Genomic DNA, 14,977 nt, shown 5'->3' on the forward strand with positions numbered 1-14,977 from the left:
GTCACGCTCCACTCCACTACTCTCAGGGGGGGAACACCACCGTCACGCTCCACTCCACTACTCTCAGGGGGAACACCACCGTCACGCTCCACTCCACTACTCTCAGGGGGGACACCACCGTCACGCTCCACTCCACTACTCTCAGGGGGGACACCACCGTCACGCTCCACTCCACTACTCTCAGGGGGGAACACCACCGTCACGCTCCACTCCACTACTCTCAGGGGGGAACACCACCGTCACGCTCCACTCCACTACTCTCAGGGGGGACACCACCGTCACGCTCCACTCCACTACTCTCAGGGGGACACCACCGTCACGCTCCACTCCACTACTCTCAGGGGACACACCACCGTCACGCTCCACTCCACTACTCTCAGGGGGGAACACCACCGTCACGCTCCACTCCACTACTCTCAGGGGGAAACACCACCGTCACGCTCCACTCCACTACTCTCAGGGGGGAACACCACCGTCACGCTCCACTCCACTACTCTCAGGGGGAACACCACCGTCACGCTCCACTCCACTACTCTCAGGGGGGGAACACCACCGTCACGCTCCACTCCACTACTCTCAGGGGGACACACCACCGTCACGCTCCACTCCACTACTCTCAGGGGGGACACCACCGTCACGCTCCACTCCACTACTCTCAGGGGGGAACACCACCGTCACGCTCCACTCCACTACTCTCAGGGGGGAACACCACCGTCACGCTCCACTCCACTACTCTCAGGGAGGGAACACCACCGTCACGCTCCACTCCACTACTCTCAGGGGGGAACACCACCGTCACGCTCCACTCCACTACTCTCAGGGGGGAACACCACCGTCACGCTCCACTCCACTACTCTCAGGGGGGGGACACCACCGTCACGCTCCACTCCACTACTCTCAGGGGGGAACGCCACCGTCACGCTCCACTCCACTACTCTCAGGGGGGAACACCACCGTCACGCTCCACTCCACTACTCTCAGGGGGAACACCACCGTCACGCTCCACTCCACTACTCTCAGGGGGGACACCACCGTCACGCTCCACTCCACTACTCTCAGGGGGACACACCACCGTCACGCTCCACTCCACTACTCTCAGGGGGAACACCACCGTCACGCTCCACTCCACTACTCTCAGGGGGAAACACCACCGTCACGCTCCACTCCACTACTCTCAGGGGGGAACACCACCGTCACGCTCCACTCCACTACTCTCAGGGGGGAACACCACCGTCACGCTCCACTCCACTACTCTCAGGGGGGGGACACCACCGTCACGCTCCACTCCACTACTCTCAGGGGGACACACCACCGTCACGCTCCACTCCACTACTCTCAGGGGGGACACCACCGTCACGCTCCACTCCACTACTCTCAGGGGGAACACCACCGTCACGCTCCACTCCACTACTCTCAGGGGGAACACCACCGTCACGCTCCACTCCACTACTCTCAGGAGGGAACACCACCGTCACGCTCCACTCCACTACTCTCAGGGGGAACACCACCGTCACGCTCCACTCCACTACTCTCAGGGGGGAACACCACCGTCACGCTCCACTCCACTACTCTCAGGGGGACACCACCGTCACGCTCCACTCCACTACTCTCAGGGGGACACACCACCGTCACGCTCCACTCCACTACTCTCAGGGGGGACACCACCGTCACGCTCCACTCCACTACTCTCAGGGGGACACACCACCGTCACGCTCCACTCCTCTCAGGGGGGAACACCACCGTCACGCTCCACTCCCCTACTCTCAGGGGGGGAACACCACCGTCACGCTCCACTCCACTACTCTCAGGGGGACACACCACGTCACGCTCCACTCCACTACTCTCAGGGGGGGAACACCACCGTCACGCTCCACTCCACTACTCTCAGGGAGGGAACACCACCGTCACTCTCCACTCCACTACTCTCAGGGAGGGAACACCACCGTCACGCTCCACTCCACTACTCTCAGGGGGAACACCACCGTCACGCTCCACTCCACTACTCTCAGGGGGGGAACACCACCGTCACGCTCCACTCCACTACTCTCAGGGGGAACACCACCGTCACGCTCCACTCCACTACTCTCAGGGGGAACACCACCGTCACGCTCCACTCCACTACTCTCAGGGGGACACACCACCGTCACGCTCCACTCCACTACTCTCAGGGGGGGACACCACCGTCACGCTCCACTCCACTACTCTCAGGGGGAACACCACCGTCACGCTCCACTCCACTACTCTCAGGGGGGGAACACCACCGTCACGCTCCACTCCACTACTCTCAGGGGGACACACCACCGTCACGCTCCACTCCTCTCAGGGGGGAACACCACCGTCACGCTCCACTCCACTACTCTCAGGGGGGGAACACCACCGTCACGCTCCACTCCACTACTCTCAGGGGGAACACCACCGTCACGCTCCACTCCACTACTCTCAGGGGGAACACCACCGTCACGCTCCACTCCACTACTCTCAGGGGGAACACCACCGTCACGCTCCACTCCACTACTCTCAGGGGGGAACACCACCGTCACGCTCCACTCCACTACTCTCAGGGGGAACACCACCGTCACGCTCCACTCCACTACTCTCAGGGGGGAACACCACCGTCACGCTCCACTCCACTACTCTCAGGGGGGAACACCACCGTCACGCTCCACTCCACTACTCTCAGGGGGGAACACCACCGTCACGCTCCACTCCACTACTCTCAGGGGGGGAACACCACCGTCACGCTCCACTCCACTATTCTCAGGGGGGACACCACCGTCACGCTCCACTCCACTACTCTCAGGGGGGAACACCACCGTCACGCTCCACTCCACTACTCTCAGGGGGAACACCACCGTCACGCTCCACTCCACTACTCTCAGGGGGGAACACCACCGTCACGCTCCACTCCACTACTCTCAGGGGGAACACCACCGTCACGCTCCACTCCAATACTCTCAGGGGGAACACCACCGTCACGCTCCACTCCACTACTCTCAGGGGGGGAACACCACCGTCAAGCTCCACTCCACTACTCTCAGGGGGGAACACCACCGTCACGCTCCACTCCACTACTCTCAGGGGGAACACCACCGTCACGCTCCACTCCACTACTCTCAGGGGGAAACACCACCGTCACGCTCCACTCCACTACTCTCAGGGGGGGAACACCACCGTCACGCTCCACTCCACTACTCTCAGGGGGAAACACCACCGTCACGCTCCACTCCACTACTCTCAGGAGGGGAACACCACCGTCACGCTCCACTCCACTACTCTCAGGGCTCTAAAGTGCGACTATTTTGGTTGCATATTGCTCCTAAATATTTAGCTGTGAGACTTGGAATTTGAATTGTGGAGAACCTGTGCGACTAGAAAAAAAAAAAAAAAACCCACCCAGTATAATTGTTGTTATGATTGGGCTTCGCTGTACCGCTGCCTCCGAGTGCCAAACCCCGCGGGCCCGGGAAAGCAGATCAAGTGCACCTATAGGCCTATGGCTGGCCAATCAGATAGCTCAGATTACTGCGTCTGCAGTTTCCTCGAGCGCACAGCAAATGTGATACTCTGAGATTTCAAAACTAAAAAAAAAAAAACAGTACTAGAGAGACTGTCAACGAATTCATCTGCTGTTTTTATGAGTAAGTTCATGTTTTAAATTGTTATTCAGCACTGCCAGTACTGTTATAAGCCATGAAATGGGCGTCCTCTCTAATCCCACTCACACTGCCGCTGCAACGAATGAGGATAGCAAAGTGTTCCGATAACCTTGTGTTGTTGTTATTAGCGGCTAGGATGGATTTCATGGACCCAAATTAAGACAAATCCTGGATTCAAAGAGAATCTCCTCTGACAATGCTTTTTTTTTGGGACAGACTCTTGCCAGTGTTTTTGACTATCAAATCTAATCTGTCTAAACATGTTTTCTTTTCAGGGCTTAATAACTACCTTCTTCCTCTTCCACTCTCTTTCTATTCCATCCATCCTTACTTTCTTTTATTTTCCATTCCTTGGTTCTTTGCCTCCTCTTCCTCCACCACCTCCTCCTCTTCCTCCACCACCTCCTCCTCTTCCTCCACCACCTCCTCCTCACAGTGAGAAGGACTGTGTGAAGCAGGCCAGAAGCTTGAGTTCCAACGCAGAGAAGCTGCTCCAGAAGCAGCAGTAATGCTCCCTCCCCTCTACTCTGTTCCCCAAAATGACACCCACAGCATAGTTTCATAAACCCTGATCGAAATCATAAAACCAATATTTGCATAATATAGAAATGACTTAAAGCGATACTTCAAGATTTAGGCATTGAGGTCCTTTATCTACTTCTCCAGATGAACTAGAGGATACCAATTGTATCTCTCTGCGTGCAGTTTTAAAGGAAGTTGCGAACTAGCGCTGGCGTAATTGCTAACTAACGTTAGGGCAGTGACTGGAATGACGCTATCGCGTCTGCTAGCATATACCATAGACTTCCAGTCATTGCGCTGACGCTAGTTAGTAATTGCACTAGCGCTAGTTAGCAACTTCCTTCAAACTGCACGCAGAGACATAAAAATGGTATCCATGAGTTCATCTGACTCTAGGGAAGTAGATAAAGGACCTCATGACCTCAAAATCCTGAAGTCTCCCTTTAACTAGGGTATTTATTTTCTGGTATGACATCATCTGTTGCGGTTCTTTTCCTTCTGAAGTGTTAAATTACATTTTCTTTCCTAAACCTCTACTCTCCTGACTGAGACGGTCTCTCTGGCTTCCTCTAGCCTCGATTTCCGTTTTTCCATGTGTTTTCTGTTGGTCTACTAGTAGTGTAGAGATGGCTCCGTTCCGCTCGCTGGGTTTCACGACTTTAGCTTGGGTTCATTCCGAAAGGAATAAAGATGTCAGATCCCCACACGTAATGAATGTTCCCTGATACAAGGCTTGGAGTTTGGGATGTCAGCCATTTTCAGCAAGAGAGAGGTGTGCTATTCTGACAAATCTAAATGGAGGCTGTCGTTTCTTGTAGACCGACACCCTGAATCCCCCTACAGTCAAGGATTGGCAAAAATGACAAAATACCATAAAGATCAATGTATCAAAATAAACTACAAAATACTTGTAAAATACAGACATACATTTGCAAGTAGCCGGCCCGAACAGCAGCAACATTCTCAGCAATGGTTACAGAAACGTTTTACTTGCTATGACAGTGATGTGTTGTTATCTACTGACTGTAAAGGCGTCCGCATGCTTCCCATCCCGAACAGTTCGGAACAGTTCATGCATATTTTGACCACATTTTGTGCCGTTTTTTGTAAAATTGCGGCACTAAGATCTCCTCGGCAGAAAACTCAAATCTGTCATTAATTGACGTTATCTTAGATTAATTTGAACTATTTTGAGGGAAGTGTATAACTGGCTACGGCGTCTTAAGATGGACAAACTGTACTATTGCTGCTTTTTTCTCATTTTTCAAGCGACGGTCTTTTAGGGGAGTATGGAGCAGACTCGTTCAGCCAGGCGTCAGCCGAACCCAAGGATGTGGAAGGCTTAAGTCGCTCTGGATAAGAGTGTCTGCTAAATGACCAAAATGTATATGTGAAAATGAACATACCAAAATGAACTGCAAAGCACACTGGGTATTATTATTGGCCTTTTCTTTTCAGGGCGGAGCTCATTTAAATAATACTCAGCATGCTTTGCAATTCTTCATTTTTACATATTCATTTATATTTAGTTCATTTAGCTGACGCTCTTATCACACCATAACGCCATCAGACTTCTGATACCAATGCAGGGTGAAAGGGGGCCACAAAATTGTGAATCGCTATAAAAAATTGTATAGAAAAGTATTTTGTATTTCGAAAATACAAATTACAGCTTTCGAAAGTATCTTGTTACAAAATACATTGGAGTATAGTTCAGGACAGTGTGATACAAATGACAAAATACATAAAAGTAATTGAAATACATATTTAATATACTGTCCATCTCTGCCTACTGTGGCATAGGTCCTTAGATTAGGCTATAAAGGGTACGGCTCAGAGACATTTACTATAAAAATACAGTGGGGTCTGAAATTATTGACACGCTTGAATAAGATAAGCAATAATGACTGTAGAAAATAAATAATTCAAATACTGAGCTATATTGTATGCTCCAAAATTTGGGGAAATGATTAATTGTTTAATTATTAATTGTATTTGCAAGTAATATTTTTTTTCTTCTCAAAAAGGTAGGGGTCAAAATTGACACCCCTGTTTTCAATACCTTTCAATACCTCACCTTGCAAGCATAACTGCACTGAACCTTTTTCTAAAACGTTTTATGATTTGGAGAACACATTGTGAAGGATCTTAGACCATTGGTCCATAGACCAGCCACCAAGCCGAACTCAAGTCCTCCGTGGTCCTCTGTAGCTCAGCTGGTAGAGCACGGCGCTTGTAACGCTAGGGTAGTGGGTTCGATCCCCGGGACCACCCATATGTAAAAATGTATGCGCACATGACTGTAAGTCGCATTGGATAAAAGCGTCTGCTAAATGGCATATTATTATTATTATTAAGTCTAACCCCATGGTTAGTAAAGATCTGGGCTCCTGCAACATAACAGTAATTACAGTAGTATGACGTCTGGGCCATACTGCACACACATTTCTGCTTCCTCGTCTAATCTGAATTTCGTCAAAACATAAAGATCACCTTTAACATTAAGATCATCGTTCTTCCGTTGCCTACCGATGGACTTAACATGATCTTGGCGCTAAAGATATCTTTTGTTTTTGGGAATCTCACCCCAGAGCACTGAACACCATTGGACAACAACACAAATCACCATGGAAGGATTTACTGGTTGTGTGAAAGGTCAGTCCAGGTCAGAATGAGAACGCTAAAGTACTCCCAGAGAAAAGCAAGTCTAAATGAAATGATGTGTATGTGGATTTATTACCTTAGATGTCAACTGTAGACAATAATATTACCTTAGATGTCAACTGTAGACAATAATATTACCTTAGATGTCAACTGTAGTCAATACTAGCATAATAAAAAATATTCAATCAAACTTCTACTGGTCTGGTCTGCTTCTGGATGATGGGAGGAGGAGTCTGTCTTTTCCCTTGACTTCCTTTTTGACGCAGCTTCTTTTAGGCCTCTTCCTGTTTCTCTTCCTGTTTCTCTTCCTGTTTCTCTCCCCTTTCTGTTGAAATGGAGTCTCTCTACCCTCCATGTTTTCTTCACCTTTACTTTTCATTTTACCATGAGTTGTTGTGGCCATCTTTCCATTTCATTTGACCTAATGTTCACAAGTTCTTTAGTTTCATTTTTCAGTTTTGTCGTTTTCATTTGAAGTTTAGTTCACGTTTTAATTTTAATTTTACCATGAGTTCATTTTACCCCCCCCCTCCCCGTGCAGATCCCGTCAGGCGGAGAGGGAGAGAGACCGGGCAGCGGAGGATAACAGACTGTTTAAACTGGAGTTTGGAGACAAGATAGACTCTCTACAGCTGGAGGTGGAACGACTACGGAAACACAGGTAATAATCAGGATCAATACATTTGATTGGATTTATAAAACTCATCACTGTTTCCTATATCAACATGTGGGTTGGGCCTCTATCTGTGAGGCGAGAGCAACATGCTCTCCTGTTTATTCATAAAGCACTTCTTTTAAAACTACCTCCGTATATATCATCATTAATTTCCACTAGATATACTAATTTTAAAACCAGATCACAGATGTGGATTACATTAGAGACTTCTGTGGTCTCCACAGAGTTGGGTAGGACTGCCTTCAGTTCCTTCGCACCTTATTTATGGAACAAACTGCAGATCCAACTTAAGTTAGACACTCTGGTGTCCCTTGCCCATTTTAAAAATGTTATGGAGGATCAATATGATGATGTCTGTGATTGTTTCTGTTGAATTGTGTTTTTTGTTTTGTATGTTTGAAATGTTCTTGTCTGCATGTCTAAAACTGTACATGTCAACATGTTTACACAGGGCACAGCCGTACAAGAGATCCAGGTCTCAGTCTGTTTTTCCCTGTTAAAATAAAGATTTAAAAAAATAAATATATATATACACACACTGAACAGAAATACACGCTACATGCAACTGCGTTACAGTTAATATAAGGAAATCAGTCAATTGAAATAAATTGATTAGGCCCTAATCTATGGATTTCACATGATTGGGAATACAGATATGACTGTTGGTCACAGATACCTTTTTAAAAATAAATGTAGGGGCGTGGATCAGAAAACCAGTCAGTATCTGGTGTGACCACCATTTGCCTCATGCAAATGTTGATCAGGCTGTTGATTGTGGCCTGTGAAATGTTGTCCCACTTGTCTTCAATGGCTGTGCGAAGTTGCTGGATATTGGCGGGAACTGGAACACGCTGTTGATCCAGAGCATCCCAAACATGCTCAATGGGTGACATGTCTGGTGAGTATGCAGGCCATGGAAGAACTGGGACATTTTCAGCTTTCAGGAATTGTGTACAGATCCTTTCGACATGGCCGTGCGTTATCATGCTGAAACATGAGGTGATGGCGGCGGATGAATGGCACGACAATGAGCGTGGTTACACATGGTCTGCGGTTGTGAGGCCGGTTGAACGTACTGCCAAATTCTCTAAAACGACGTTGGAGGCAGCTTATGGTAGAGAAATTAACATTTTAATTGTCTGGTAACAGCTCTGTTGGACATTCCTGCAGTCAGCATGCCAATTGCACGCTCCCTAAAAACTTGAGACATCTGTGGCATTGTGTTGTGTGACAAAACTGCACATTTTAGTGGCCTTTTATTGTCCCCAGCACAAGGTGCACCTGTGTAATGATCACGCTGTTTAATCAGCTTCTTGATATGCCACACCTGTCAGGTGGATGGATTATCTTGGCAAAGGATAAATGCTCACTAACAGGGACGTAAACAAATTTGTGCACAAAATGTGAGAGAAATACAAATGTTGGGCGTATGGAACATTTCTGGGATCTTATTTCCAGCTCATGAAACATGGGACCAACACTTTACATGTTGAGTTTCTATTTTTGTTCAGTGTAGTTATTTGACAGAGGATCATGCTGCAGCTCGTTCTGCTCTAGAGACTCAGATTTATTCAGTCAATGAATAAATAAATTACATTAATTAATTATTTGTTCAGATTTAGAGGTCCTGTACTTGATATCAAACGTGTTTGTGTCAGATGGAGTCTGGAGCAGGAGCTGAGGAGGGGAGGTGGAGGTGGCCAGCACATAGACCCTGTGTCTGGGGAGAAGAGGGCCTCAACACCCCAGGGAGACCCCAGACAGGTGGACAGCATCAGGAAGGTACGACACCCTGCTCCTGACAATCTCCTAGAAATGACCCTGAAGTCTATTCAAGGACTGACATGGCCATGTTGTTCTGTGTTGTCATAGGAACTAGAGACCTTCCAAAAGGACAATGTTGTTCTGTGTTGTCATAGGAACTAGAGGCCTTCCAAAAGGACAATGTTGTTCTGTGTTGTCATAGGAACTAGAGGCCTTCCAAAAGGACAATGTTGTTCTGTGTTGTCATAGGAACTAGAGACCTTCCAAAAGGACAATGTTGTTCTGTGTTGTCATAGGAACTAGAGGCCTTCCAAAAGGAGAATGAGCGACTATGCAACGCGTTGGAGGACAAGAGCAGTCTGGGTTCTAACATGTAAGCATGGTTTAGTATGAAAACAACATGTACAGTCTCATTGGTTTAGTATGAAAACAACATGTACAGTCTCATTGGTTTAGTATGAAAACAACATGTACAGTCTCATTGGTTTAGTATGAAAACAACATGTACAGTCTCATTGGTTTAGTATGAAAACAACATGTACAGTCTCATTGGTTTAGTATGAAAACAACATGTACAGTCTCATTGGTTTAGTATGAAAACAACATGTACAGTCTCATTGGTTTAGTATGAAAACAACATGTACAGTCTCATTGGTTTAGTATGAAAACAACATGTACAGTCTCATTGGTTTAGTACTGAATACATGTACTGTACAGTGCAGTCTCATTGGTGTCTCCTCTCTCTCTCGTCTCTCTCTCTCGTCTCTCTCTCTGTCGCTCTGTCGCTCTGTCGCTCTCTCGCTCTCTCGCTCTCTAGGTCATTGTCACAAAATCAGGATAAAGAGGTAAGATTCCTTAAGAATTCTCTTCTAACTACAGTATTTCTAGATATCTTTGCTGTGGGCGTCTTCATAGGAGCTCCCTTTTACAGCTGTGTTAAATATGTATAATATACACTACCAGTCCTGTGTTTAATATGTATAATATACACTACCAGTCCTGTGTTTAATATGTATAATATACACTACCAGTCCTGTGTTTAATATGTATAATATACACTACCAGTCCTGTGTTTAATATGTATAATATACACTACCAGTCCTGTGTTTAATATGTATAATATACACTACCAGTCCTGTGTTTAATATGTATAATATACACTACCAGTCCTGTGTTTAATATGTATAATATACACTACCAGTCCTGTGTTTAATATGTATAATATACACTACCAGTCCTGTGTTTAATATGTATAATATACACTACCAGTCCTGTGTTTAATATGTATAATATACACTACCAGTCCTGTGTTTAATATGTATAATATACACTACCAGTCCTGTGTTTAATATGTATAATATACACTACCAGTCCTGTGTTTAATATGTATAATATACACTACCAGTCAAAAGTTTGAGAGAATGCCAAGAGTGTGCAAAGCTGTCATCAAGGCAAAGGGTGGCTATTTGAAGAATCTCAAATATATAAAATATATTTTGATTTATTGAACACTTTTTTGGTTATTACATGATTCCATATGTGTTATTTCATAGTTCCGATGTCTTCACTATTATTCTACAATGTAAAAAAAAAAAGTAAAAATAAAGAAAAACACTTGAATGAGTAGGTGTCCAAACTTTTGACTGGTACTGTATCTGTTTCTACCATTTGAAGTGTTAAATACAGTGCATTCGGAAAGTATTCAGACCCCTTGACTTTCTCCACATTCTGTTACGTTACAGCCTTATTCTAAAATTGATTAAATGGTTTTTCCCCCCCTCATCAATCTACACAAAATACCCCAATAATGACAAACCAAAAACAGGTTTTTAGAATTTCTTGCAAATTTATAAAAAAATTGAAATATCACATTTACATAAGGATTCAGACCCTTTAAATCGGTTCTGTGTTGAAGCATCTTTGGCAGCGACTACAGCCTCAAGTCTTCTTGGGTATGACGCTACAAGCTTGGCACAACTGTATTTGGGGAGTTTCTCCCATTCTTCTCTGCAGATCCTCTCAAACTGTCAGGTTGGATGGGGAGCATTGCTGCACAGCTATTTTCAGGTCTCTCCAGAGATGTTCGATCGGGTTCAAGTCCGGGCTCTGGCTGGGCCACTCAAGGACATTCAGAGACTTGTCCCGAAGCCACTCCTGCGTTGTCTTGGCTGTGTGCTTAGGGTCGTTGTCCTGTTGGAAGGTGAACCTTCGCCCCAGTCTGAGGTCCTGAGAGCTCTGGAGCAGGTTTTCATCAAGGATCTCTCTGTACTTTGCTCCGTTCATCTTTCCCTCGATCATGACTAGTCTCCCAGTCCCTGCCGCAGAAAAACCTCCCCACAGCATGATGCTGCCACCACCATGCTTCACTGTAGTGATGGTGCCAGGTTTCCTCCATACGTGACGCTTGGCATTCAGGACAAAGCGTTCAATCTTGGTTTCATCAGACCAGAGAATCTTGTTTCTCATGGTCTGAGAGTCCTTTAGTTGCCTTTTGGTAAAGTCCAAGCGGTCTGTCATGTGCCTTTTACTGAGGAGTGGCTTCTGTCTGGCCACTCTACCATAAAGGCCTGATTGGTGGAGAGCTGCAGAGATGGTTGTCCTTCTGGAAGGTTCTCCCATCTCCACAGAGGAACTCTGGAGTTCTGTCAGAGTGACCATTGGGTTCTTGGTCACCTCCCTGACCAAGGCCCTTCTCCCCAGATTGCTCAGTTTGGCCGGTCGGCCAGCTCTAGGAAGAGTCTTGGTGGTTCCAAACTTCTTCCATTTAAGAATGATGGAGGCCACTGTGTTCTTGGGGACCTTCAATGCTGCAGAAATGTTTTGGTACCCTTCCCCAGATCTGTGCCTCGACACAATCCTGTCTCGGAGCTCTACGGACAATTCCTTCGACCTCATGGCTTGGTTTTTGCTCTGACATGCACTGTCAACTGTGGGACCTTATATAGACAGGTGTGTGCCTTTCCAAATCATGTCCAATCAATTGAATTTACCACAGGTGGACTCCAATCAAATTGTAGAAACATTTCAAGGATGATCAATGGGAACAGGATGCACCTGAGCTGAATTTCGAGTCTCATAGCAAAGGGTCTGAATACTTATGGAAATAAGAATGTATGTTTTTTAAATATTTTAATCCATTTTAGATTAAGGCTGTAACGTAACAATGTGGAAAAAGGAAAGGGGTCTGAATACTTTCAGAATGCACTGTATGTATAATATATCTAATGTTTCTACCATTTTGAAGTGTTAAATATGTATAATATATCTAATGCAGATGTTCTCTTCTCCAGGACCAGTCTTGTCTTGAGATCAGCCAGGCGTCCATCTGCTCTCTATGTGAACAGGAGGAGTCCATGACTAAGACCAAGGTACCACCTCCTCTTCTTCAGACATGAGGACTTCCTCAAACTGACCGTGTCTCAATCCAGTTTACTTCCTCATGATCCTCCCGCTGAACTCCCCTAGAATAATCAATGTGGAAGTGGTGCATCTCTCCAGTTCTATCTTCTGTCTATAGAGACGGTGTATTAACTGTTTCTCTTCTCTCTATAGAGCCAGTGTGCTAACTGTCGAGGGGTGTTCTGTGACCGCTGTCTGACCAATGAGCTTCCTCTTCCCTCCTCCATCAACCCTGAACACGTCTGTGACTCCTGCTACTCACAGCTACTGCAGCAGTACGCCTCCAGCCCACCCTGAGACACACACTTCCTGTCTCTCTGCCTGGAATGCAGTGTCATTCTCTACTAAAATATCTAAAAGGGACAGACGACTTTCGGTCTGACGACTTTACTTTTTGGGCGACCTGACCAATTTCGCATAGAAATGTGAGTTCTAGATCTGTCATCCTCATTGAATGCCAGTCTGAGAAGCGGTAGATGTGTTCTATCTGCACTATTTCTATGCTTCCCGTTTTGTTTTGTTTTTACACCAGCTTCAAACAGCTGAAAATACAATACTTTTGGTTATGGAAAATATATTTCAGTGGTTTCGATTGTAAAATGATTCCCTACACTATATATGATTGTTTTGTCACAAACTGAAATTAGGCGAAATATTAGATTTTTAGCAACAAGGAAATGGAGGAGTGATTTCTGCGTAGTGCAACTTTAACTTCACTGACTCCAAGCTTCTCATCTCTTCACGGTTTCAGACGTCTGACAACTCCAATGACTCCCATGCGAAGGTATATATTTTCATAGCTTGGTCCCAGATCCGTTTGTGCTATTCAAACCATGTTTGGCATATGGCAAGGAGGGGCTGAGTGTGGAATGATTGCACAAACAGGTCTGGCCCGGGTTGGTTTCATGGTCTCTAGGTTATGTGAAAAGCTGAATCTTTTGCATCGTGTGTACATATCTGAACTGATCACAGTATTTAGTCAGCACTTGTGGACTTAATATAGTACTTGTGGCTTTTGCTCAAAACATTTGTGAAGTGTTAAAAAGTAGAACTTACGGATTTATATTTTATCAGTTACGAGACAATCGGATATGAAATGTTGGTGAAACATTTGAACTTTTTGTGTTTTGCGGTTGATCTGAACTTAGTGCAATGCTTTGGTTTGCCATATACCAGACAACAGCGGGTTCAAAATGCAACATTGTCTATAACTTTTAATTAAGAAATGAGAATAATGGAATCATTAAAATGACAAAAAGGGATTCCATTGATTATCTGGCAGTTCTGTAATGATCTGGGCGATATTAGACAAAAATAAAATACTCTGATACTCCAGAAGTTCTGGACAAGACCAGATGTAAATGTTTCCTTACTCGACAATAAACTTTGATCAAGTTTTACCAAGCCTGGTTTTTATTTATCCTGTCTGCTATTAGTTTGTAATGATCTATGAAATCGAACACTCTCCACTGAGATTCGGAACCATTAGTCAACTCAATGACTGAATTACAACACTGCATATTCCAAATAGTAAGTGGCTCTGGGTAAGATGTCATATTATAAAATGCTCTTCCATAACCTGGATTCACGCCTCATGACCGAGCTTCCTGTTGGACGGAAAGACACAACCACTTCAGCAGGAACGTCTTTATTGTGATGACCATCCATAGAGCAACAGAGCACATATACATATAGCAGACGGTAAATCCAGACTTAGTCATTCTGTAGTGGAAGAATGAGAGGTGATCCTGGTGATTATCACCATTTATGACATTGTTTGGATGGCTGGCCATCACGGGTCAAACACACCTTAACTGAGGCAATCTCTAGGGAGAGACGTTCCCACGGAAGTCCTGGGGTCACTGACGCCGGGGAGGGGTGGGAAGACTTGAATCGACTAAATGAATGTTACTATGTGAATTAAATTGTAATGTGTGGATTGTTTCAAGAGTTCATAAAGAGCTACACGTTTTGATGTTTTATTGTGAGTGCTATGGATGTATTGTTACAGGGTAACTGATTTTGTTTTGTCTGATGGCAGATCGTTCAGAGGAGCGACACGGGGTGCGCGCCGATCATTTAAATAGTTAATTAGAATCTGGGTGGTTTCCTGCCTTGTTTTTACTAGCAAAGAGCAGAGTCATTCTTTGACTATACGTTTATAAGGTAGGTCTAGTGGTAATGTACACTGGTTTCCACCTGGACAGACATCTCTGATCTGCTTGCCTCAATTAAATTAATGTTAGAACATTGATCGGCAGGATTAGCTAATTGTATCTAGTCTCTTAATTGCATA

The 14,977-nt window shown here is 45.5% G+C and overlaps 1 protein-coding gene across 5 annotated transcripts in view; it reads left to right on the plus strand.

The window, feature by feature from the left end:
- The window catches only part of rufy3 (RUN and FYVE domain containing 3), a 54,700-nt gene extending 40,619 nt beyond the window's left edge, over window positions 1-14,081 (plus strand). For 2 of the 5 annotated variants that reach the window (XM_041835943.1, XM_041835944.2), the window contains 6 exons: window positions 7,384-7,503; window positions 9,177-9,300; window positions 9,579-9,655; window positions 10,100-10,127; window positions 12,573-12,650; window positions 12,835-14,081. In XM_041835943.1, the coding sequence (XP_041691877.1) occupies window positions 7,384-7,503; window positions 9,177-9,300; window positions 9,579-9,655; window positions 10,100-10,127; window positions 12,573-12,650; window positions 12,835-12,978 (571 nt within the window). In that variant the 3' untranslated portion in view covers window positions 12,979-14,081. Of the gene's footprint in view, window positions 1-4,092; window positions 7,033-7,383; window positions 7,504-9,176; window positions 9,301-9,437; window positions 9,537-9,578; window positions 9,656-10,099; window positions 10,128-12,572; window positions 12,651-12,834 lie in introns of those variants that run through there. The other 3 variants (XM_041835946.1, XM_041835947.2, XM_045212260.1) reach the window with 2 other exon arrangements.
- The last annotated feature ends 896 nt before the right edge of the window (window positions 14,082-14,977 follow it).

The sequence above is a fragment of the Coregonus clupeaformis genome, unplaced genomic scaffold, assembly GCF_020615455.1.
Source record: "Coregonus clupeaformis isolate EN_2021a unplaced genomic scaffold, ASM2061545v1 scaf0002, whole genome shotgun sequence".
In the NCBI taxonomy this organism is placed as follows: domain Eukaryota; kingdom Metazoa; phylum Chordata; class Actinopteri; order Salmoniformes; family Salmonidae; genus Coregonus; species Coregonus clupeaformis.